At 48.1% G+C, this 24995-nt stretch overlaps 1 protein-coding gene across 2 annotated transcripts; it reads left to right on the forward strand.

The window, feature by feature from the left end:
• The first annotated feature begins 547 nt into the window (after positions 1 to 547).
• On the forward strand, positions 548 to 24899 carry LOC108926447 (1-phosphatidylinositol 4,5-bisphosphate phosphodiesterase gamma-1-like). 2 transcript variants are annotated; one of them, XM_018739121.2, is made up of 33 exons: positions 548 to 773; positions 921 to 1197; positions 5811 to 5963; positions 8424 to 8517; positions 8815 to 8862; positions 9187 to 9271; positions 10276 to 10359; positions 10489 to 10511; positions 10712 to 10784; positions 11195 to 11296; positions 12484 to 12602; positions 12928 to 13013; positions 13327 to 13447; positions 13599 to 13767; positions 13853 to 13975; positions 14119 to 14220; positions 14347 to 14534; positions 14724 to 14924; positions 15769 to 15888; positions 16842 to 17022; positions 17654 to 17731; positions 17814 to 17917; positions 18118 to 18205; positions 18688 to 18757; positions 18979 to 19142; positions 19354 to 19450; positions 19817 to 20041; positions 20648 to 20796; positions 21381 to 21495; positions 21769 to 21930; positions 22270 to 22358; positions 22543 to 22751; positions 23658 to 24899. In XM_018739121.2, the coding sequence occupies exons 2-33, from the start codon at positions 996 to 998 to the stop codon at positions 23698 to 23700; spliced, it is 3867 nt and encodes a 1288-aa protein (XP_018594637.2). In that variant the 5' UTR covers positions 548 to 773; positions 921 to 995; the 3' UTR covers positions 23701 to 24899. The 2 variants fall into 2 exon arrangements, with proteins under 2 accessions (XP_018594637.2, XP_029108181.1); XM_029252348.1 differs by lacking the exons at positions 548 to 773; positions 921 to 1197; positions 5811 to 5963 and adding an exon at positions 7423 to 7448.
• Positions 24900 to 24995: the final 96 nt, after the last annotated feature.

Raw genomic sequence — 24995 nt, forward strand, 5'->3', positions numbered from 1 at the left:
TCCAGGAGTTACTGTGATGGGCAGCAGGTGGCGCAGTGGTCAGAGTTTGTCTTGCAGTTCCCAAGATTGAATCCCACCTTCTGCTCTTGTACCCTTGATCAAGGTATTTACCCTGAATTGATATGGTATAGATGCGGTTGCACCGAATTACCCTGCTATTTAACTAGATAAGTCGTTTTGGAGAGAAGTACTGCATAAATGTAAAAAGGATGGAGCTTTAAGGTAAATTTGTGGTGAGCTGAAGGGGTGAACGATGATGTAAACAGCGAGCGCGGCGTCTTTAAGAGCAACATTGCCCCAACTTTTTTTTTCCTCTCTCTCCTGAGGGATCCGGTGTGGGAAGGGGCTGGTCTTCCATGTGGGGAACTCGGAGGGCAGCAGGCCGGCATCTGCGTGCGGGGGCGACCGAGGCTACGCCGGGGGTCTGGCTGAGGCTCAGGTGCTGTGGTTTGAGGAAAAAGGGGGAGGGCGTTTATTTTAAGAGTACATGTGTAACGGTAAAACACGGTGAGCAAAGGCAGCAACCACACAGTCTCTCTCTCTCTCTCTTGCACACACACACTTCCTCCAGCTCCGTGTGAGCCACAGCGCACGCCGAGCAACATGCGCCGCAGGTGAGCGGTGTCTTGCGTGGCGTGTCGCGCGTTTTCCGTGTTCGGGCGGCGAACGTTTGTGAAACGCTGCCTTGTGTCAAGCGAATGCTGAGTAACGCCGTCGGCACCTTGGGGTGGAGAAGCTCGATGGTGCCCTTGAGGAGTCCAGGTCAGACTCAGGTAAGAGTTTGGTGGGATTCTGGCCTCACCTCTTGCTGTGATGCCCATACACACCTGCTCTGGCTTCCTGTATGTGTGTGTTGGGGGGGTGTTTTTGTGAAAATTGAGGGCCTGCATGGTGAACAGATCCAGACCCATGTTCCTCAGGTTTCCTCCTCCACGCTGCTGTGTGTCTAACCGGTTCTGAGACGGCAGTGCCACCCCACCGCCCTCCCCGCCACCATGAGCTCCAAAGCTCGGTTCCCCCCGCGGGGCGACAACGAAGCCGAAGCCAACAAGCTCTTCCGAGACCTGGAGGTCGGCACCGTCCTCACGCTCTTCTACTCGAAGAAGTCTCAGCGGCCGGAGAGGAGGACCTTTCAGGTGAAGCTGGAGACCAGGCAGGTCATCTGGACCAGAGGAACGGACAAAGTCGAAGGGGGAAGTAAGTGGTTAAGGCTCCTGAGCCCAAAGGAGACAGGTGGTCTTTCCTTTCCTGTGTGAAGCTTTCATAAGCACTCAAGAAGGCAGCCTAAGGGCTTTGGGTTTGAGTCCCACCTCCCGCTGCAGTGCTCTAGATGGAGGTTCTGACCCTTAATCGCTACACCAAAAATTGCCCTGCTGTGTAAATGGAGAAATCAGGGTAAAGCTCGTTATCTTACTCTGTAAGGTAAATGAAGGCTAAAGAAAATGTGAATAGCGGTAATATTGATGCCCCAGTATATGCGAACGTGTGGAGGAGGTTTCGGCGAGTGAGGCCGCAGAACTTGAACATGTGCAGCTCGGTGTAAAGTGGAGAAATTTTATGAAGCTGCAGCCCTTGAGTTGTAGTAGCAGGTGGTTCTTCTCAAGATTATGGGAAGATTACAGTGAGAATATGAGTTTGCTTGATGAAACTGTTGGGCGCAGGCTTCGAAGGACCCTCCCTCCTGCTCTGTCTCGCGGCTTCGTGCAGGAAGCATGATGCAGAGCCGCAGTGAGCTCCGGATGCAGCAGGTCATGGGCAACAAACGCTGTAGGCGAAAGTCTCTACATGTGTGTTTAGACCAAGGCAAATGCCTCTCTCTCCACCTCATGTTGAGTATGATGGATCGGTGGTCAAATAAATACCACCCACAGCCCTACGATGACATCTGCAGCGCTGACTCGTCCAACACTCTTCCAGTGTCAAGCGTGTGTTGCAGTTGCGTGTTCCGAAGCAGCACCTTCTCACACTTTCCTTCCATGATGCGCGTGTGGCTTCGGTAGACGGCTCCCGCTGTTGCGCCGAGGCGGGATCGAGATCGAACCCTTCTCCTTCCTTCCCCCGCGTGTCGTACGGTGTGAATTCGAGAGCTGGTCGGCAGTGACTGGATGTTTGGGTCATAACCCAACGTTGGACTGTGAAACAGCCAGCTGTGGATGTTCAGGGCCATCAATTTGATGCCAGCTCTTGATTGCCCCTCATGTCAAGTCCTTCCAGAACGTTCCGTCCTCCGCTCGCGTCCTCGGGACGGAACCGGGAGCATCCGGAAAAGTTGACCTTGTAGGGTTTTCAACAGCGCCGATGCTCTACTTGTTTGTACCCTGCTATTTACCGTACGCTTCACCATACCTTCACATCCAATGAAAGTCGCACAGCTTATTTTTTCCGCCTTAAGCAGGTTTGAGGTTTTTGTTGAAACATTTTGAGTTTTATTTGTAGCAGGGTAATTTTTACTGTGTTGCTTCAGGGTCACTACCTTGATTTAGGGGCCTACAGCAGGAGACAGGGTTCAAACCCAAGGCCTTTTATCGCAGCACTTTGTCTTGGTTGGAGAAAAAGTAAAATACGAACAAATGTAACTGATGTATTTCCCTGGGAAGCAGAAAATTAGTGGAGTGTCCAGTGTCCCGTCCAGCGGCACCGATGTCCTGGTCATTTGGACCGAGAAGATTCTATTTTATTTTTTTGTTTTTCCTCTCATCAGTTCTGTATTTATTCAGCCATCATGAACACCAACCCACGGACGCATGAGCTCATGGACTCTGTCGCTAATGGAAGATCACATGACGTGTCTGAGAGTCTGAATGTTTCTGTGTGGCTCTGTCACAGCAGGAAAAATTTCACTTCATACAATTAATGTAACAGATTATGTAGCTCAGGAACTAGATTTTGGTGGTCCAGATCACGAGAGTCCAAAATTAAGTTTGTAAGTCCTCGGTTTTGTTCCTGATGTGCTGGAATGATCATCTTCTGTCCCTCGGAGGCAGAGTGCTGAATCCCTCACCGTTCACAAAGCGTCTCGAACCCACCTCCTGACAGCTCCATCTGCTGTGATTATTAATGTATTTTCTATCTGAATGTCACTTCTATAGGAGATACTGGAGGGATGTGAACCAGCAACATGGTGGTGTGTTTCAGTAATCAAAGCTCTGTGTCTAAAGCCCTTTGTCTGTTGACGGTGCACTTTGTTTACTCTGAGCTGCACATCATTTTGGAGAAGAGCGTCTGGTGACTCAAAAAGTGTAAATGTGGTAAAAGTCATTGGTGCCCATGTTGTGGCAGAGCAGAGAAATGCACTGGCAACAGGGAGCACAGGGACTGAAGGCTAACTATTCATTCTAATAATATCAATATTATTTGACTGAACTTGAACGACTGTCCAAGGAGCAAGAGAAGCCCTCGTGGTGAGTGCTGTCGCCTTGGTGATCGGAGCCCCCCGGAAAATAAATAGAAGAGAATATTTACATTTTCATGTGCATTTATGGGTGTGTAATCCTGGGGCAGCTGATGGCGTAGCGGTTGATGCCTCTAGAGCCAAAGGTCGCAGGTTCGAGTTGTGCCCCCCCTCAGCTTTTTTTTTTCCCTTGAGAAATATACTAACCCCAAATCGCTCCAGGAAAAAAAAAAAAACTACCCAGCTGTATAAATGGGCAGATAACTGTAGGGACATTAACACTGTAAGTCGCTTTGGAGCAAAGCGTCGGATAACTGAAGAAACGTAAATGTAGCCAACGCTTTTCTCCAACAGAACGTACGTCTCAGAACAACACGAAACCACATCTGGAGCGTATGGATATGACAGATGTTTATGAACTGGCGTCTCACCCGGTGACAGTTTTCCACATGAGCTCCACCTCCCTTCGCTGTCAGACAAGGAGGCAACGTCACCTCCCCCAGCAGTGCTTCATACTGTCTATATTTGTGTATGCAATTGTTCATTGTGTATGTGTTGCTGAAATATTGTTTTTTTTTTACTAAGTTTTATTGCGCTTATCGTGTGACACAGCCGTGAAGATAGCCGGATCACGTCCCACCGACGCCCCCCCGTATCGCACTTTTTCACCACTGATTTTGATTCCGCTTCTAGGCCTTGCTAAAAACAGAGTAAATATGAGAATTAGTGACGCTGGGCTTGACGGACCCTTTCGAAGCGGTGTGGTCGCTCGACTCGGAGCTCCTGGCGCCGCTGCAAACGAGCGGTTTGCCTGCCGGCTGCGGGGCGGAGAAGGCCGCGCGGTAGCTCTTATTTCCTGTGGTCTAGAGCAATCAGAGCCTCGCGGTCCTTTTTCATCCTTTCCTACCGCTCGCTGGGACGAAACCTTAAGTCTCTTCTCGACGTGTTTCACACATGCGTAACATAAATTTCTCACCATTATTAATTTTCTATTAGTCTGCTGCTCCCCTCCGCAGTCAGGGCGTTGAGCTACTTCTACCCATTTACCCCGAACCACAATCAAGGGCACTACGGCAGGAGGTGGGAAAGTGGGTATCGACCCGTTTCTGACTCTCGTAGCACGGCTTCGTGAATTTGGGCGGTGAGGCGGCAGTCGGAGGCGTCCCGGTGCAGCACCTCGGGCCCCGGCAACTGCTTTCGCTTTCGGGAGCTCGGAGGCAGATAAGGTGACGACGAGCGGCAGAGCGGTGCCTCGGTTTCACAGGCAAAGCACTTTTTGTTCTTGTTAGCTGGAGGGGGTTGGGGTGGCGGAAGTGCCTTATCTCACAGCCATCGCCCGGTTGCCTCATGGTTGTGTGACTCAAAGGCGCTCGGCGAGGGGGGAGCAGCGTGGGCGACGTCTTCGTCATGGACTCGCTCCGTGGGCCACCTGCTAGCCGCTGACACGCACCAGTTTAACTCCTGCTGCCGGGGGGGGGGGGGGGGGGGTCCTTTGCCTGCTACCGCAGAGTTTTCTGGAAAGTATGATCACATGGGGTTTGTTTTTTTTTTTTTTTTTTTTTTTTTTTTTTTTTTTTTTAATAAATCAAACACCCCCGTGTTGTTGTTTGCAGTGTTACTTCATGTGGGTAGTAGTTTTTACCACGTTTCCGTTTCTGTTTAATTAACTAGTCTTTTCCAGATTGAGCTGGCAGCCTTGTAGCATCCGGTATGTTGTTGGGTCCAGGGCGTTTCACTTTATTTTCCTGCAGCCTTTAGTTACCTGACATTTTCGTCCAAAGTGATTCACACCGATTTGCCCATTTTTAGAGCAGGGAAATTTTTACTGTAGCGCTGTGGGGTAAATACCTCGGTCTAGGGGGTATTTACTGCAGCGGGAGGTGGGATTCGAACCCGGTTCCTTCAAGTCAAAGGTGGCAGCTCTAAACACTGCGCCACCTGCTGCTCCAGATCTGCAGGTCCAGCGGTAAACATTCAGCCTGTTCGGCATCTACAGCTCTGGGGTCAAGAACGTGCATGAAATATACTGCATTTTTAATATTTTCTCTCTGAAAACACCAGGCCCTTTCTACTTTTATTATTCATGAGGTACCTGCAGAAAAAGCGTGTGGGCTTTTGTGTTCTTCTGACAAATTCAGCCGTTTGAAACCTACTTCCTGTCAATAATTTGATATTCACACTTTGTACTGTCATTTCCATTGTCCACTTTGTTCAAATTAGAGTGTTTGTGAAAATATGAATATCCATATAAAGCCTCACATTTAGATGCCACAGCTGGAATGTTTTGGTCGATCTGGAGCAAAAGTGTGTGTAGATGTTGAGGTGATGTGTTAGAGGCTCTTAAGTCATGCATAACATTTCTGTATCATGTGCATTAATTCACATTTCTACACCCCCCCCCCCCCCCCCTTCCTCGCAGTTGATATCCGGGAGATAAAGGAGATCCGGGTTGGCCAGAGGTCCGGGGACGCTGAACGTCCTTGCGAAGACTCTTCACCCAGGGCCGAACATGCTCACTGCTTCATCATCCTGTACGGCACCGAGTTCCGCCTCAAGGCCCTCAGTCTGGCAGGTAGGCAGACGAAACCGTGGTAAAACAGCACTGTACAGACTCTGAACACACACTAAACACTGTGCACAAAAATAATGGTCCCTGGGGGGACACTGTGCGCCACCACAACAGCACATTTACTTTTAAATTCATCCATTTAGCAGATGCTTTTGTCCAAAGTGACGTACATCTCAGCAAAAGTACAGTTTATGTATTACATTAAGAGAAGGAGACGTAGCTGCAGACATGAAAGTCTCAGGCAAACCTAATTTGTTCCCTACCACTTGCTACACCGAGGTTCATCGTTCAAGTAGGTGCGTAAGACACAGACAAATCCCGATACCTGCACCAATTTTATTTATTTATTTATTTTTAATTTTTTTAAAAGTAAATATTATAAGACACACAAATGAGCAGTACAATACCAGCGTTGTGGCTTAATAAAGGTTGTATCTGGGGATGCTTCTGGAGTTACGATGCGTGAACAGTTACACCATAGACGATCTGAAGAGATCTTGGGCGAAGTGGATCTGGAAAAGGTGGGTTTTCAGACCCTTCTTGAAAACAGACAGAGTTTCCGCAGTTCTGAGTGACAGGGGAAGGTCGTTCCACCACAACGGATCCGGAACCGAGAACCTCCGAGCTTTGCCTTTCGTGCGTGGGACCACCAAGCGAGCACAAGTAGATGAGCGAAGGGGCCTGGCTGGGGTGTACCGGTTGATCAAGTCCTGTAAATAGCCGGAAGCAGTTCTGTTGATGCATTTGTATGCAGTATCCAGGGTTTTGAATTTTATTCGCACAGCTATAGGAAGCCAGTGCAGAGAGATGAGTAGAGGAGATATGGGTACGCTTTGGCAAATCAAACACAGCTCGTGCAGCAGCATTCTGCAGAAGCTGCAGAGATTTGATGGCATTAGCAGGAAGTCCACACAAAAGAGAGTTGCAGTAGTCCAGACGGGAAGTCACCATGGCCTGGACAAGTAGTTGGGCAAAGTCAGAAGTGAGATAGAGACGGATCCTACAAATATTATGCAGGATGTATCTGCAGGACCGGGTTGTGGCTTCGATATGTTGAGAGAATCACAGACTCGCATCAATCATTACTCCGAGACTCTTAGCGAAGGAGCTAGGCGAAATGAATGAGTTGTCCAGTTTGATCGAGAGGTCGTGACAGGAGGACAGGTCAACTGGGAGGTAAAGAATCTCTGTTTTGGAGCGGTTGAGTTGGAGGTGGTTATCATACATCCATGAAGAGATGTCCGACAGGCAGGCAGCAATGCGTGCTAAAATGTCTGACACACCAGGTGGAAAGGAGAATAAGAGTTGGGTATCATCAGCATAGCAGTGGTATTTGAATCCATGGGAGGCTATGATCGGATTGAGGGAGGAGGTGTAGATCGAGAAAAGAAGAGGACCCAATACCAAGCCCTGCGGAACACCGGTTGAGAGAGGCAGAGGAGAAGAACGAGCGCTCCACCAGACCACTTGATAGGATCTGTCAGAGAGGTAGGACTCAGACCATCTTAGTGCTGCACCTTTGATTCCAAGCTGGTTAAGAGAGGAGAGTAGAATCTGGTGATTGACAGTGTTGAATGCTGCAGACAGATCGAGGAGAGGGAGGCAGCTCTAGCAGCTTGGAGAGCATCAGATACCACCAGAAGGGCAGTCTCAGTGGAGCGATCAACTTTGAAACCAGACTGATGACCATTGAGGAGATGGTTCCGGGTGAGGAAATCAGACAGTTGATCACAGGCTGCCCGCTCTAGGGTTTTAGACAGGAAGGAGAGGAGAGAGACCGATCTGTAATTTTAAACCAGACTGGGGTCCAGGGAGGATTTTTTTAAACAGAGTTGAAATTAGAGCTTTTTTGAAGGCAGCTGGGAAAAAGCCAGAGGGGAACGAAGAGTTGATGATCTTAGAGATGAAGGTGGAGAGTTGCGGGGAAATGTTCTGAAAGAATGATGATGGAATCGGATCAAGCGAGCAGGTGGTGGCTCTGCGCGATATCAGGAGATCGGCGACTTCAGATTCGGAGAGCGGCTAGCACATAGTACAAAGAGCGCTACTTATGAATTTTTTAAACTTAAACATTTTTCAGTTTCTTTTTTAAATTTTATTACTGCCATTCGTACATTTTCTAACATTTCTCTTTGTATTGACGTGACTGTGACCTGTGTTTAGCTGCTGAGTCTATAAATGGCAGTAAAGTGCAGAAGAGTGGTGCAGGAACCCTGTGATTCACCTCACCTCCACAGTGTTTACAGCTCCTGTCTGCTGTCCCTGAGTCTCAGTCATCAGTAATGAGATGAGGATGCTGCACATGTTCATGGGACGAATCAGTCAATAATCTGCGTTAGATCACAAATCTGCTCGCACTGCACAGTGTACACACACTCACTATAGATACCAGCTCTGTCTCTCACACACACACAGTGGTACTGCTCATCCTTGTTATACCTGTGCTTCCTTCCTGTTTGCCAGCTATGTCTGATGAGGAGATGTCCATGTGGGTGAAGGGACTCGACTGGCTGGTGGAGGACACCCTTGGTTCCTCCACACCTCTGCAGGTTGAGAGGTTCGTACCAGATGGAGTTCAGCACCACAGAGCACTATGGAGGAGACTCCATACCTCACGCACTGACCCATGTGTGTAACCAGATGGGCACACAAACCATGAGTCTGAACCCTCCAGACCTTCTCCGGTCTTACAGTAGAGGCTCTTTGACCACCGCTGCCCCTCGGTCGTCCAGTCTTAGAAACAAAGTGTTTCCCCTGGAGAGTCAGTAACTATTAATAAGTTCAGTGATTTGAGCGACTGGTCACTAAAGGCGAACTGTACCTTCATGTTGTGCTTTCGTAACTCTTTCCCCAGGTGGCTACGGAAGCAGTTCTACGCCGTTGACCGCAACCGAGAGGAGAAGTACGTTTCTGAGCCCTTGTTCTGCTCATGTGAAGCTCAAAGCTGTATTGTGTACCGATGCATGCTGGGTAGCGGGGTGGCGGCCACTGGCGCGAGGCTTCCTGCTCAGCGAATGGGCCAGAGTGGCCTGAGACCTCCGACCATCTTTGCGTGAACGTCTGGCTGCGGCGGTTTGTCACACGTTGGACATACACCACCTGCCTGGCTTCACCAAAGAGGTCGAGATGACGAGTCTCCAACGTCCACCCCCAACGTTCAGCGGCGCCACTTTGCCTTCTTTGTTGCCTTGCATTGTGACAATGTACCTTTGCCACCTCAATCCAGGATTTCCTGCAAAGACCTGAAGAACATGCTGAGTCAGGTCAACTACAAGGTGCCCAGCATGAGGTTCCTTCGTGACAAGTGTCCGGTAACTGTCTCTTCTCCTCTGCTCATGTCACTTCCTGCCTTAATTATGCAGCTTAAATTGTAGGAACCTGTGGCCATACATCTTTTTAATCTTTTTTAACAACCAAGAAAATATTCTGTGACATTTGCCTTGCAATATAAAGCATGAGCCATACATGATTAAAATGTGTAAAATACCGTACTAAAATACTCCAGTGTAAAATACTGGACATTTCAGGTCTGACTAAGATTTACACAGCTACACTGCTCCTTTAAAACTGCAGAAAGTGTACAACAAGTATAACAATCATTAGATGCAAAGGAATCGGTCTTCAGTTCAGAGGAGTCCGTGCAAGAGCTCCGCCGACCATCTCGTTGTTCCTTCAGCGCTGCAGTCAGTGCAACGCACCACACTTCAGTAGAAGCAGCAATTTAAATAATAGTTCTGCAAACCATGCGCCATTAAAATTACAAGAGGATAAATAAAACTGTACAATTGCGATACTTGTAAAATAGGTTCAATGTTCCCGTAGGAACTCTGTCTGCAGCCATAAATGACAAGTTTACATGTATGTTTATATGTTTCTAAAACATCTTTTATATGTATCTCAAAAAAATTACTAGGAAGGTGATCAGGAATTGTGGATAAAGTTTTATGCAGCTACTCGTGTGATGAGCGTTGATTCATATGGCGGAAAGAAACAAATTAACTGCACTTAAGAATCACACGTCTGCATCTAAGTGTCTCTTCCTGCTAATGTAATGAACAGTATTTTCTACGAGATGTTCGTCGCTTTGGAGAAAAGCTTCTGCTAGATGAATACGTGTAAATGTAAATAAATGTGGTGGTGATGGGAGGGGTTTCAATGACTGGATGTCCAATGCAAGGACGAACACACTGGTCCAGAGGCTAGGGATAGATCTTTTACATTTTTATTTGCTGTTCTGTATGTTTGAATTATTTTTGCTAATTGTTTCTACGCTAGCATGTGTTTTGCTATATTATTTCCTGCATCTGCGTCTTAGGATGTGGGCCTCAAGAATGGAGGCGTCACCTACTGCCAGTTTGAGCAACTTTACCGCACGCTGATGTTTGATGCACAGAAACTGGTATGCCCTGCCCCTCCCGTTTACACAGATGTTTGCTTCTGTGAACTTCTGCAGTGACTGTGTGACTCAACATGTATTGGTTGAGAAGGGAAAAACATGACCTTGTCGCTCTGTGCGTTTATCTTCCAGATGGATGTTCCTTTCCTGCAAAGGTATGTGGCAATGAAGCCTAATTATAGGGCCTACCTTCTTACTCTGAAACAAACCAGAACCCTAGTGCCGGATTCTTCTTGGATATGTGAAGAGTGTTTGATGAAGTTCTCTGAGTCGACATATGCTGTCGCGTTGATGTCCCCGTACGTCGACCTCACGCCAAGCCCGTGTTTAACAAGCGGGGTCTTGTTTTCTAAAGTACTGCAGAGCAGCCGGATGAGCTCAAAGTCACTCTGGAGGACTTCCAGTATTTCCTTCAGCACCATCAGAAGGTAAGGAGGGTCAGATACCTGCTCCCGCTGTGACCCCGACCACTGTGTCGCCGTAACATAGCCTTTCTATTTTGTGACGTATGCAGTAGTTAACGTTTGACTCAAACTAAGAAGGTCTTGGGCTTCACGCGGTGATCTCACGGATAGACGACAAGCTCAAAGGTAGAGAAGGTCAGTGGTGCATTCAGTTCAATCCTCAAGGGGACCGTTAATGTCAACCCCACTCGTGCTTTTCCCCCGTTCTTCTGAGCAGTGTGTGTAATTCTGGTGATTGAATGAGCAGGGTTTGCATCAAGACCTTGGTGAAGCTGCAGACTCATGTGGTGATCTATCAAAACATCCCATTTAGTAAAGATGTGTATGTTTTTTAAAATATTCATTATTCCATTTCATGTTACTTAACCTTGTAGGAGCAGTGGGCAGATGACATTGCGAAGGTGCACAGCTTTATGCTCAGCTACCTGCAGGAACCCCTGAGAGAGGTGGAACGACCTTTCTTCTACCAAGATGAGGTCAGTGCCTGTAAAGTCTCCAAAGAAAGCAATGTCTCTACTTTTGTTGTGATCCAAAAATAGAGGGGCAGGATGTTTTTAAATGTGCCCAGTGTTCGGATTTTCTTGTTTTCCGCATTTGTTTCCTGCCACATGTGGATCAGATGAGTGTCAGGCTGAAGTAGATGAAGCCCACCTAAGATGACATTGGGTCTAATCTAAACATGTGGTCACATCACTACATCATTGTCTCTGTCAGACTTCCTTATCAAAGCAGGAAGTCATCAGAATTGATAAACTTATAAATAGGCGTTCTCTGTGTGCCGTATTAGAAATGGATGTTAGATTAAATCATACCAGAAATCTCACTGGACCCATGAAGGTGAGATGAAGATTATCATATTCTGAGAAGGTTGGATTCTGTCAAGAAGACAGAGGTGATTGGAAAAGATGGAGAAAAAAGACGAGGGCGAGCAGCAGCCAGATTGATGAACGAAAATGGTTTTAAAAGACACAAGTGGAGGACGGAACTTTCTGGAGACGCACTGTGTGGTCACCAAGCTCTAGCATTGACTCATCTGAAAAAGAATGAGATCATTTGGGAAATTATCACGTTAAGCGGTGCCTTTTTCGCACACTGGAGCATTATGTTCTTCTATGGCACTTTTTTGTGAAAGAAAAGCTCTTTTCCTCTCTACAGAAGTGACCTATGTTGCTTGGTTTCACACTTTGGCCCAATTCAGCAACACTTTCACCACATGGCAAAATGGTAAGGAAGGAGTAGTAAATCGGACTGTTAAACTGGGCTCCATACACGACATTTTTTCACACTGCTGAGCTGTATTCTCCTGAAATCTGAGAAAGGCCCAAGTATGAAATTGTCCTTGTTCCACATTCTTCTTGATGTTTTCATCAATGTGGCTGTTTGTATGAATGTTTTCGTCAATAACTTTGATCAAATCGAATTTTATGCATTAACTGGATATGTGGAAGGAGTTCACATTTTCTACAGAAGTAAGATCTTTTGTTCAGGCAGAGAAATGGCAGGATTTTAGCTTTTTTCTATTTTTTTGGACCACTGGAAAACTGTGATTTGTTTGTCAGGCCTGATGCTAAGAGCACAATTGAAGAAAGGGAACTGAAACAACTCTAAATCAATTTAGACCTTTAAGTCCAACTGCCCTTATGTTCTCTCCATCTCTCTGCAGTTCCTGACATTCTTGTTCTCCGAGGAGAACTCCATCTGGGACTCCAGACTGGATCAGGTTTGCCCGGAGGACATGAACAACCCCCTGTCCCACTACTGGATCTCTTCCTCCCATAATACGTAATTGACATCTTTACCACTGAAGCTGGGTTGCCTTGGGTTTTTGCTGCAGTAAATAGAAATAAAACAAAGATTTAACTCTGCTTTCTGCAATTGCAGAGTAGGACATTTCCACTTTATGCCTGATTTATTTAAACTCTGCTGACTGAGTCTATAAGTGAATGGGCTGCTTTGTTCACCCAGTTGACAAACTTTGACTTGAATTCTCAGGTCAACCCACCTCTTCGATGTAAATGTGGCTGTGTGAATTGGACCTTTGAATGTGTGTTGGTCTGTCAGGTTGGGAAGGGAACTCTTCTTTAGTTCCACCTGTCTCTGTTTTCAGCTACCTGACAGGCGACCAGTTTTCCAGCGAGTCGTCTTTGGAGGCGTACGCCCGTTGTCTGAGAATGGGCTGCCGCTGCGTCGAGTGTGAGTTTCTCCTCATCCCTCCTTAACTGTTGTCGTACATAAGGTCATGCGATGCTGCCGTCCTGCAGGGTGGTGCGTGAAGGGGTCTGGCACTGAGCATGCTTGACCTGCAAAGTGCATTTGCGCGATTTAAACGAAGGACTCAAGTGCAATAGTGAAAGTAGGTCACTATGTAAGCTGGTTCAGGGAGCGACGAACATCAACTTCGAAATGTTCACAGTGGGTTGTGACTCCACCTCTTTGTGTGCTGTCAACACAGGTTTCAGTTTGAATGCAAAAATCCCTTTCTGTGTGTTTGTGTATCACTGCTCAGTGGATTGCTGGGATGGGCCAGACGGGTTGCCAGTCATCTACCATGGTCACACACTTACCACGAAGATCAAGTTCTGCGATGTCCTGCATACGATCAAAGAGCATGCCTTCATCACATCTGAGTTAGTCAGTCTACTGGGCACAAATGCAGATGTTTGCCAATATATGATATGTCTTGCCAATATATGTGCCGTGTGAGATCAAATATAACACCAGGATATCTGAACTGATATGCGGGCTCATTTCCAATCTCCTCCTCTTGACCTGCTGCAGATATCCCGTTATTCTGTCCATCGAGGACCACTGCAGTGTCATCCAGCAGAGAAACATGGCCACGCTCTTCAAGCAGGTCTTTGGGGACATGCTGCTGACCAAAGCAGTGGATGTGTCAGCAGACGGTCTCCCATCACCAAACCAGCTCCGGAGGAAGATCCTCATCAAGGTGAGGGATTGCTGGCTGTACCACCAGCCTGAGGAGAGAAGTGAGGGTTGATTTTGCGTTCATGCCTCGTTCCTGTCTTTTCCAGCACAAGAAACTTGCAGAGGGCAGTGCCTATGAAGAAGTGTCTACATCAGCTACTTACTCTGAGACCGACATCAGAAGCTCAGTTAAAAATGGCATGCTCTACCTGGAAGACCCCATCAATCATGTAAGGACCTCACAAAAACCTTCATACCCCTCCCTGAATACACTTCAGAGGCATACGCACTTGCCAAACTGACCACACTGTCCAAACCTTAGCTTTGAGGCTCCCGAAACCCCTAAACTGACCCGGAAACCCCCTCATTGCAGGAGTGGTACCCCCATTTCTTTGTTCTGACGAACAGCAAGATTTACTACAGTGAGGAGACCTCAAGTAACCAGGCCAACGAAGATGAGGATGACCAAAGGGAGGTGAGGGAAAAACCTCTGCTGCAGTTGGTGATCTTCCAGGTTACAAACTGATCCAGTTTGAGTCATGAATGCAGAGAAGTGAAAATTTGATGCATAGATCTTGCCGACTCTGTCCGTCTGTCTTAGGGATCCAGCGGCATGGAGCAACATGTGACAGAGAAGTGGTTCCATGGGAAGCTGGGGGCAGGTCGGGATGGGAGGCAGGTTGCAGAGAGGCTGGTGTCCGAGTACTGCCTGGAGACAGGTGCCCCTGATGGATCCTTCCTGGTGCGCGAGAGTGAGACCTTCGTGGGAGACTACAGCATGTCCTTCTGGTACTGCATGACCCATATTCTCAGAGCTTCACACCGATAACTTTTTCTGTGCAGATTCTTAGCCATCATGCCCCCTGCAAGCTTTTGTAACCACTTCAGACCATTTTTCATTCAGTTCAATTTCAGAATTAACATGTTATGAAATAGATGTGAATGACTTATGGGTAAACTACCCCCACTGTTCCCTAGGCGGTCTGGAAAAGTCCAGCATTGTCGCATCCACTCGCGCCAGGAAGCTGGCGGTGTCAAGTTCTACCTGACGGGGAACCTGATGTTCAACAGCCTGTTTGCGCTCATCGCTCACTACCAGCAGGTGCCGCTGCGCTGCAATGAGTTTGAGATGCGATTGACGGAGCCCATTCCCCAGACAAATGCCCACAAGGGCAAGGCGTGAGTGTTTGCTTATTCTTTGAATTTCGAAGAATAAGATATCTTCATCTTCAAACCATTCCGGCCCATTTAACACTTTTAGCCATGCATTTCCCTTTTATTAGCAGATACTTTTCTCCAAAGCAACTTCCAATGAACTCTATGTAGTGTTATTAGCTCACACACCTTATTCACCACGGTGACTTACACTGCTAGATACGCTACTTACAATGGGTCACTCATCCATACACCAGTGGAACACACTCTCTCTGTGTCAGTCACACTCTATGAGGGAACCAGAACAGCAGGTCTTCGGAGTGTGGGAGGAAACCCACGCAGACACGGGGAGAACATGCAAACTCCACACAGACTGAGCAGGGATTGAACCCACGTCCTCTCGCACCACCCAGGCGCTGTGAGACAGCAGCGCTACTCGCTGCGCCACCCATGCAAATAGATGTTCAAGTTCACTGTCAATCTTACATTGTTCGGCCTGTTTTCCACCTGCAGATCAACTCTTTAGATTACTGAATCTCACTGATGCCTCCTTCCTTGACGACTCACAAGACATTCCCTAATAATCTGACCTGACCGGTCATAAATAGTATTGACAGAACCGAAGTAAATCTTTGTAGTTTTCATTATTGTTATAACTTTGCAGGTGTTTTTCTCCAGAGTGACATTACAATAAATTTTTAATACGGTTACAAATATAAAATTACATTTTACTGAACCTGAAACAGTTTGGATTCTTTAAGTTGATAGATATTCCCTTTGGATTTAATAATGCACCTTCATGACATATGATTGTCTCCGTCACTGCAGAAGCTTTATGTGTGAGGATTTGTGCGTGTGTGTATGGCAGGTGGTACCACGCCAACCTGTCGAGGAGCGAGGCAGAGAACATGCTGATGAGGGTGCCTCGAGATGGGGCCTTCCTTGTGAGGGCGCGGACGGAGCCCAACTCTTTCGCCATCTCCTTCAGGTAATTCCTTTCCTCTACCTCCACCTGAGCAGTGGCCCTTTCCTGAATGGAGCTGAATAGGGCACTTTGTATTCAGTTTCCTGCTGATGTCTCATGAAAACTATAAGAGTGACCAGATACTTTGAATACTGAATCAGTTTGTTTTCAAATTAGGAACTGTTTACACACTTCATTGTAACACATGAGTGCAGAACTTTATTGTCTCTGACACACAATGAATGTAGGATTAGACTTCTCGATTACAGATTGAGGAGAATGTAGAGTCTTTGAAAATTGGATTGAAAATTGACTACACATAGAAGCAATTAAATCATTCTTTATTAATTTGAAATTTTCTTCAAAGCAGCTCACAATGTTACATTTATCCACTAAGCTCCTTATACTGATTTACATATTATATAGCTGGATAATTTTTACTGTAACAATTAAGGGCAAGTACCTTGATCAAGGGTGGTACAGCAGGCCTGAAGATTCGAAACTGGGTCAATCAAGTCAAAGGCGGCAGCTCTAACCACTATGTCTTGCACCCCCGTAAAAAAAAAAAAAAAAAACCAAAACAAAAAAACTATTACTAACTGAAGCAATGTACAGGACCAGGAGCAAACAATCAGTAACAGCAGAAAAATATCGCACAGCTAAACTCAGATATGAGATATGATCGAGGACACAAGAACGCGTTGTTGCTGTGAAAAAGATCAGCGAGTAACAGCGAAGAGCTTGACAGATCTAAGGTGATGAGTAAAGAGGTGAATCTTCAAAACGCGACATGAAGTGTGAGGCTGACGGCTGGTGCTGTGCCCATTTGTTCTGTTACTACTCGGGGATTCTAGAAAAAGCAGTCCATGCTGAGAGGGTCAATACAGACGGGGGAATTTAGCATTGATTCATTTTCCCCTACCTACCACAAGCGCCAACAGACCCTGACATGACCCTCAGCCTCTCTATACCTGCAGGGCGGAGGGCAAGATCAAGCACTGCCGTCTCCAGCAGGAGCGTCAGATGGTGGTCTTGGGTACATCAGAGTTCGACAGCCTGGTGGAGCTGGTCAGTTACTACGAGAAGCACCCGCTCTACCGCAAGATGACGCTGCGCTACCCCATCAACGAGGAAACCCTGGAGAAGATTGGCACGGCAGTGAGTGCCCTGTGTTCCTCTTCAGGCTCTCCTCTTACCAAACCCTCTGATGGGTGCAAATGAGGATCTCGCCATCACCCACTGTTGCCTCTTCTCTACTCTGCTAATACACTGGCACCCGATTGTATGAATGGTCAAGGTGTGAAATGTCTGAGATCCATTGTACAGTTTGCTGTGTTTTCTTCAAGAGAGAGAACACTTCTAATGCTCGCAGCCAATAGATGGCAGTAACGAGAACCCAAACAGAAGAGGAGCGTGCAACTTGTTTTCAACTCACTTCCACAGTGTTTACAGCTTGTGTCTGGTGTTCCTCAGTGTCCTTGATCAAAAACAGGATGAGGAATGCTGCATATGTTTATGTAATATAAGCCAAATTAAATAAAAACAGAAGTTATTCTGAAACATTTTTTACTTTTTCAGAATCTGCAAAGGAATTAAGGGATGTTTGCACTGTTAAATCTTTATTTGTTGTCACTCAGTGCTAGAAATGACTTTGGAGTTGCAAACGAAGCGAGTTGTTTCCAGTCATGCTCAGAAAAAACATTAAAATAAGAAGTCTTTCTAATATCTACTAAGCAGGTACCGTTTTTAACAACTCTTAACGCAACCAGAGTTTTGTTTCTCAACACAGGAGCCAGATTACGGGTCTTTGTATGAGGGACGTAATCCAGGATTTTATGTGGAAGCCAATCAGATGCCGACATTTAAGGTCAGTAAAATTAAGTGGATTTTCAATACCTGAGAACAAATGAAATATTAAACTCGTCTCACCCCTGACCCGTCTCCCACAGTGCACTGTGAAAGCGCTGTACGAGTACAAGGCCAAGCAGGACGATGAGCTCTCGTTCTCTGTGAACACCCTCATTTATAACGTGGAGAAATCGGAGGTGGGCTGGTGAGTGATGCCGCAGAAGGAAGGGGTTGGAGCTCCTGCAAGCGTGTGTCATACATGGTTCTGCAGTCAGCACTTATTGCTGACTCGTGAACACTCCCTCCCTGTGACAGACTCTATGGCTCTATTTCACGGCTACCCAGCAGCGGGGTGAGGGGTAACTCAGTCAGTCACTCACCAACTCTGCTCTACCCCCGGCCCAGGTGGAGGGGGGACTGCGGAGGGAAGAAGCAGCTCTGGTTCCCAGCCAACTACGTGGAGGAAGTCGGCCTCACGGCGGCGGAACCAGAGGTGCCCGTCCGTTCCTTCGTCGCTCCACCTTTCACTCACATTTATTTATTTATGAGACACCTTCTTCCAAAGTGATCTACAGCTCAGAGTAAACAAAAGAGCATCAGCGGCAGATGAAGAGCTTTGACACAGACACAGGATTATTGACGCACAGCTTGTGTGTCTGGTACCACCATATTGCTGGTTCACAGCCCGCCAGTAGCTCCGGTAGAAGTGATATTTAAATAGCAAATACATAGATAATCATAGCAGACGGAGTTGGACTCATTTATGGAGCTATCAGGAGAGAAGTGGCCCTCATGGAGATGGGTTCGAGACCCTTCTGTAATGTGGGGGATATTCCGCAACTCTGAGGGACACAGGCAGCTCATTCCGCCGCATTTGGGTCAAAACAGACAAGACGGGAGGGATTAATGGTGTAAGATATTAATACCCTAAAAGACGTACAGCTGGTTCGGTCTCCTCCCATCCTCTGCTCGCAGCTTCTTCCTGAGAACAGCCCGCTGGGAAACCTGCTGAGAGGAAGTGTGGATGTGTCTTCCTGTAACATCGGTGAGCTACGGCCCACTTTGTCCCACACCACGTTTCACTTACATTATCATGTCCATTATTTCATGTCACAAAAGTCTCTTTAATTTGGCTCTTTTAACTCATTTATACACGTGAATATTTCATAAAGCAATTAGCAATTGTAGGGCTCAAACATGCAAGCAAGGCCCTTCTTTGACAAGAGATGAAAGTTCTGGAAGGGGTTTCTCTTGCTTCTCCACCAGTGGTGCGGCCAGAAGGGAAGGGCACCAGGGCGTACGTCTTCTCCTTGGTCTCCACGACGATGCCGCGGGCCGGCCAGATTCTGGAAATTGCTGCAGACACCCAGGAGGACCTCGATGACTGGATATTGAAGATCCGCGAGGTCGCCATGACAACGGAAGCCAAGGTCAGTGGTTGGTGGAGGTGGCAATTTTTGGGTAAAGCCTGCTAGTGTACGGCATGCAGAAGGTTGTGGGTCTTTTTGGTCTTGTTTCCGAGTGTCTCAGAAAGCTACGGAGAGGTGGCAGCGTCAAGCACCGGTTTAGCTGTGTTCTGTTCACCGACCAACGTGAAAGGCTCATTCCTTCTGCTAACGCCACGCCCCCTTTCCTTGCAAGCTTGAAGAAGGCAAGATGATGGAGAGGAGGAAGAAGATTGCCCTGGAGCTGTCGGACCTTGTCGTCTACTGCCGCCCAGTGCCCTTCGACGAAGACAGTAAGACCCCTCCGTGGAAGATGTTTGCTCTCCTAGCTGCTCTGTGATTGGCCGTTGTCCCCTCTTCCGTTCCCATCCCTCGGATGGAGGACTCATTCCAACTGTTTTGGGTCTGTCAGAGCACAGCCCTCAAGCTGGTCTTCCAGGAGATATTTGTAGTAAACTAGGGACAGCGGGCAGCATAGTGGTTAGTCTCATTAGCATGCACTCAAAGGTCCTGGGTTTGAATCCCACCTCCTGCTGTAGCAGCCTTGATCAAGATCCTTACCCGGAATTGATAGAGCAGAAATGATCCAGCTGTATGAATGGGTTAGTGAAAATACTCTGTCTCTTTGGAAGAAAGTCTCACTGTGCTCTGCCCCTCAGAGATCGGGACAGAAAGGGCCTCCTGCCGTGACATGTCCTCCTTCCCTGAGACCAAGGCCGAGAAGTATGTGAACAAGGCGAAAGGGAAGAAGTTCCTGCAGTACAACCGGCGCCAGCTCTCCCGCGTCTACCCAAAGGGCCAGCGCCTTGACTCCTCCAACTACGACCCGCTGCCCATGTGGCTGTGCGGCAGCCAGCTGGTTGCCCTCAACTTCCAGACCCCGGGTACGAGCAGAGTAGTGCTCTCAAAATACATGTCCTTCAAACTCACTTTTCCAAAGATCTCCTATGTGTTCGATAAACATGTACTATGTTATGTGTTTAAAAAAAAACCCCTATATGCAACTACTGATGTACATTGGTTTGTACTGTGGTATGTTACAAATTGACTGTACGGTCGAATCATGTGCCTGCACCCAAATCTCTTTCTGTTGGTGTAATGCACTTTTGTGTTGTTCTCTGAGACATTGGGGCGTTGGAAAAAACCTTCTGCTCAATGATTAGACATGCTGTTCAGGTTCACCCATAGCGTGCAAGTGACAGAGAAAGCGTGTGTGTTCCGCTGATGTATGGATGAATGACCCAGCGTAAGTAGTGTATCTAGCAGTGTAAGTCACCATGGTGAATAAGGTGTGTTGGCTGATAACACTACATGGAGTTCACTGGAAGTCGCTTTGGAGAAAAGTGTCTGCTAAATAAATGAATGTAAATGAATAAATTTGAAGGCAATCTATATCGTACCTTTGTATTTCCAGCTCGCTAGTTTGAGTTTCCTAGAACATTTTCACATTTTTTACAAACCGATAGTTGGCTTCTTCGCATGCATTGCAGACAAACCCATGCAGATGAACCAGTCCCTCTTCGTGCCGAATGGAGGCTCCGGATACGTGCTGCAGCCGGGCATCATGAGAGAGGAGACCTTCGACCCCTTCGACCGCTTCTCCCTGCGGGGGGTGGAGCCCATTACCCTGCATATAGAGGTAGGGAGGAGAATCCAGGATGGCATTTTGCACTAGTGATGAGCTGATCACTCCCTAGAGACCAGCAAGAGAGCTGAGCTCCACCACCATTGACTGCTTGGTGGTCCAACTCACAGGGGTCCAAAATCAAAAGTCTGCAGGTTCTTGGTTTTGGCCCTGATGTGGTGGATTGAGCTCCTGGTGTCCCTCAGAACTGCTGAATCCCTCCCACATTCAACAACCCTGTCAAACTCATCTCTTTCAGAGCCCCTTCTCTCCCACTAACAGCTCCATAAATTTGCTTCACACCATATGTCATGACCACCTTTCTATTTACTATTAATTCTGTGGGCAGCTCCTCCCTTAGTCATTGGTAAAAATGGTGGAATCAGACAAACGAGCTGTGCGTGGACAATCCTGCGTCTGTGTTTAAAGCTCTTCATCTGTTGCACTTTTTTAAACTCAAGTGCTGCATCACTTTTGGGGAAATTAAAAAAAAAAAACTTATTTTCCGACTGAGGAGTACGGGAGAATGTCGTGCACATTTCGAACGGGTTTGGACTGAGATAAAGACACATGGAAGTGTACTGCTCTCTGCTCGCCAGGTGCTGGGAGCCCGGCACCTTCCCAAGCCCAGTCGCGGCATCGTGTGCCCTCTGGTCGAGATCGAGGTGTGTGGTGCAGAGTACGACAGCGCCAAGCAGAAGACTGACTCCGTTGGTGAGAAGAGATTCTGAGCAACCGCCCCGTTTCCCTCAGAGCTGCTGAATCCCTCCCACATTCAAATTGTCTTTTAGAGCCACTTCTCTCCTGATCTCCTGACAGCATCAAGCTGTGTGTGCATAATCCTCTGTCCGTGTCTAAAGCTCTTTGTCTGTTGTTGATGCTCTTTTGTTTACCGTGATTTGTAGAGAATTGTGAGAAAAATGTCTGGTAAATGAAGGAATATGAAATTTGGTGACGTGTTCATCGTCACGGTTTGTTCTTCCGCAGTTGACAACGGTTTGAACCCCACCTGGGCCAGCAAGTTATTCCGCTTCACTGTCTGCAACACAGAGTTCGCCTTCCTGCGCTTTGTCGTGTACGATATCGACATATTCAACGACCAGAACTTCCTTGCCCAAGCCACCTTTCCCATCACTGGCCTCAAAACCGGTATATATATATATATGTGTGTGTGTGTGTGTGTGTGTGTGTGTGTGTGTGTGTGTGTGTGTGTGTGTGTGTGTGTGTGTGCGCTAAGCAGAAGCAACCGACCACTTAAGAGGGCAGTAGGTGGCGTAGTGGTTAGAGCTGCTGCTTTGCACTTGAAGGACCAGGGTTCAGATCCCATCTCCTGCTCAAATAGCCTTGATCAAGGTACTTACCATGAACTGATACAGTAAAAATTACTCTGCTGTATAAAAGGGGAAATCAGTGTAAACTACTTTTGAGAAAAGGGTCTGATAAATGAATTATTCACTCGTAACCGACTTCCTGTCTGCCGATACGCAGGATACAGGTCAGTCCCCCTGAAGAACAGCTACAGCGAAGATCTGGAACTTGCTTCCCTCCTCATCCACACAGACATTCTGAGCGGCCGGGTAAATGCGTAGCATCGGCGTTTCCTGTCGTGCACCTCCGTCATTCAGTGACTCACCGCAGAGCAGCACGCTCACTCTTGCTGTGCAGTGCTGTGTTTTGGGTTGTAATTGTACTCCAAGGACTCGCTACGAGCACTTTTCGGGCCCAGAATTCCTCATTAACGTGACTCCCTCTCTGCTCCAGCACGAGAACGGCGATATGTCCAGCTCGTACCTAGGGCCTCCGACCTGCCCCGCCCCCTGCCCCACCTCCCCGCTGTCCAGAGCACCGGGACAGCTATCTAGCTACCGCAGGGCAGAGGGCACCCTGGAGACCCGCTACCGAGCATCCGTGGATGACCTCCGCTTCTTCCAGGAGACCCCGGCGGAGCACGTGGACCTCCAGGGCAGAAGGTGGGCGGGCGGGCGGGCCCCAGCGAGCCGGAGCTCGGTCTGCTTGTGTTTGTGTGCGAGCACGTGCGTGTGCATGTGTGCATGTGTGCTCACGCTCGAGAGACCCGGCAAGGCGAAGGGAAGACGTTGCATCAGTGTTGCACTATCAGGCTGCGTCGCCGCCGCTGCGTATCAAGGCAATCTGGAAAGTAGCGCGAGTAAAATTAGCCCGACTTCGTTCCGCTGCTGGAGATGCCAGTCATCGCGGCAGCCGCTCCATTTTCATTTGCTCGTACGTGTGGACGCCACGGAGACGGTTTGTTTGTTGACGTGTCGCCGGGTGGGGCTGGGGGGGGGCTCACCCCACCCCCTCGCCTCCCCAAAGCTCCTTTTAGAGGTGCCTTAGACCTTTTACATGTTCACAACCGCAGAACAGCAGCTTGAAGTGACTTTCTCTGAAAATAGTGGCACGAAAGACCCCTTCTGGCCCGAGTTGGGGGCAGCAGGTGGCGTAGTGGTCAGAGGCACCACCTTGCAGTCAAATGTTACCGATACAGAGCAAATTACTCTGCTGTATAAATGGGAAAATTAGCGTGAGCAGCTTAGTGTCAGTAGCACTGGAGAAAAGTGTCACGTGAATGAATAAATAATAATAATAAATAATAAGAGGCGCAGTGGCGACGTTCTCTCTTCTGTGCACATAAAAGCTGCGCTAAGTGATTAAAATGTAAATGAAGGAGATCAATGAACCCGGCGACGCTGTAAGAGGTAGCAAGACCAGGAGGCCCCAGCGCTCAGGTTCAGCACTAAAGCTCAGAAACACCAGGAAGGAGATGATGATGATGATGATGGTGGTGGTGGTGATGAAGATATGATAAAATATTGTCGTCCACCGTCCAACTCCCTCCCTCCCCCCCCCACCCGCAGGCCTGTGCGCAGGACGAGGGTCGGAGCCGAGAACAGAGTCTGAGGACCGTCTCAGGTGCATCGTGTTCCAGACGCCGTCGCCGTCTGCGCCGAGAGCCAGTTTCTATGGAAACGTCAGCGCCCCGGCCCACGTTGCTCGGTCTCCGCGGAAACGGGGCTCGGGCAACCGTCGCGAGTGCAGAGGTTGCCGAATTTGGGGAAGGGAAGAGAAGCGAGCCGAACCCCTGTCCCCGCATTGTTCCGCAGGGGGCCCAAACCCCCCCGCCCCCCCGATTCTGCTCCTTTTTTGTCGTCTTTTGTTTATTTCGGTTCTGTTTCGCTGTTGTCTTTGAATTCACTTCATCCTTGTTTTTGATATTCATATTTATTCGTGGCGCTTCGCAATCCAGCGAGCGCAAACATCTCCGGTTCGACGCCCTTCCTCCTCGTTTTCAAATTTCTGTTTTGATCATTGACAATGAGATTGTTTAAAATTATTTGTGCCGTCTGTTTGTGTTGGGTGTATTTGGGTGCGTTTATGTTTTTGGCAGCTGCTGCATGGGAGTGACGCCACACTGGGACCAGTCTGGGCGCGTGGGGTGGGGCTGGATAAAGCTAAATTCAACTAGGTTTTAAAAAGAAAAAGTTTGTCTTCGAGAAGCAGCCTGAAACATCCTGAGATTTTCGTGGCCGTTTTAACCAACCCGCGTCGCCCAAACGGTCGGCCCATCGGTGCTCCTTGCAGGTTTGAGAAGCTCCTGAAACTGTTGTAGGCTGAAGAACTTGCTGAGAAGGATCGTTTGGTCTTCGAACACTGAGAATGATCTCCACGAGTAATCCAAAGGCAAACCTGAAGAAAGCCTCACCTGGAAGAACACCTCAGCCAAGATGCCCCTTCCTTGTCTTCCTTCCCCTCCTTGGTGTGTGTGGCAGGGCACTAACTTCCGCTATGGACATAGAGCGTAGGCCAGGGTCTCGTACCTCTGCACCCGAGGAGCAGAAGCATCCCACTGACCGCGGTACTATCGGAGATGGTGTAAATTTACCACGTGTGTGATGGGGCCACCTCGCACCTGGAAACTCACCAGTGTTCCCGTCTATTTTTGCTCGCGGTTGAGCTTCACGGTCCATCCCTCAACCGATGATGCAATCTCAGCTTGACCCGACATGACCCCATAGGCTCCAACTCCCACCAGCAGGTGTCGCTGTAAACCACTGTTGATTGGGGTCAGGAGGCAGACCACGTATCCCATGAGGGAAAGCGTAGACGTGCGACTCAATGTTCTGGGCTCGATGTGGGGGTTCGGGGGGTAGGAGCATCATTAACGTGTTGAATCTGCTGTCACTTTTTCTGTGCAA

This window comes from Scleropages formosus, chromosome 5, assembly GCF_900964775.1.
Source record: "Scleropages formosus chromosome 5, fSclFor1.1, whole genome shotgun sequence".
Lineage (NCBI taxonomy): Eukaryota > Metazoa > Chordata > Actinopteri > Osteoglossiformes > Osteoglossidae > Scleropages > Scleropages formosus.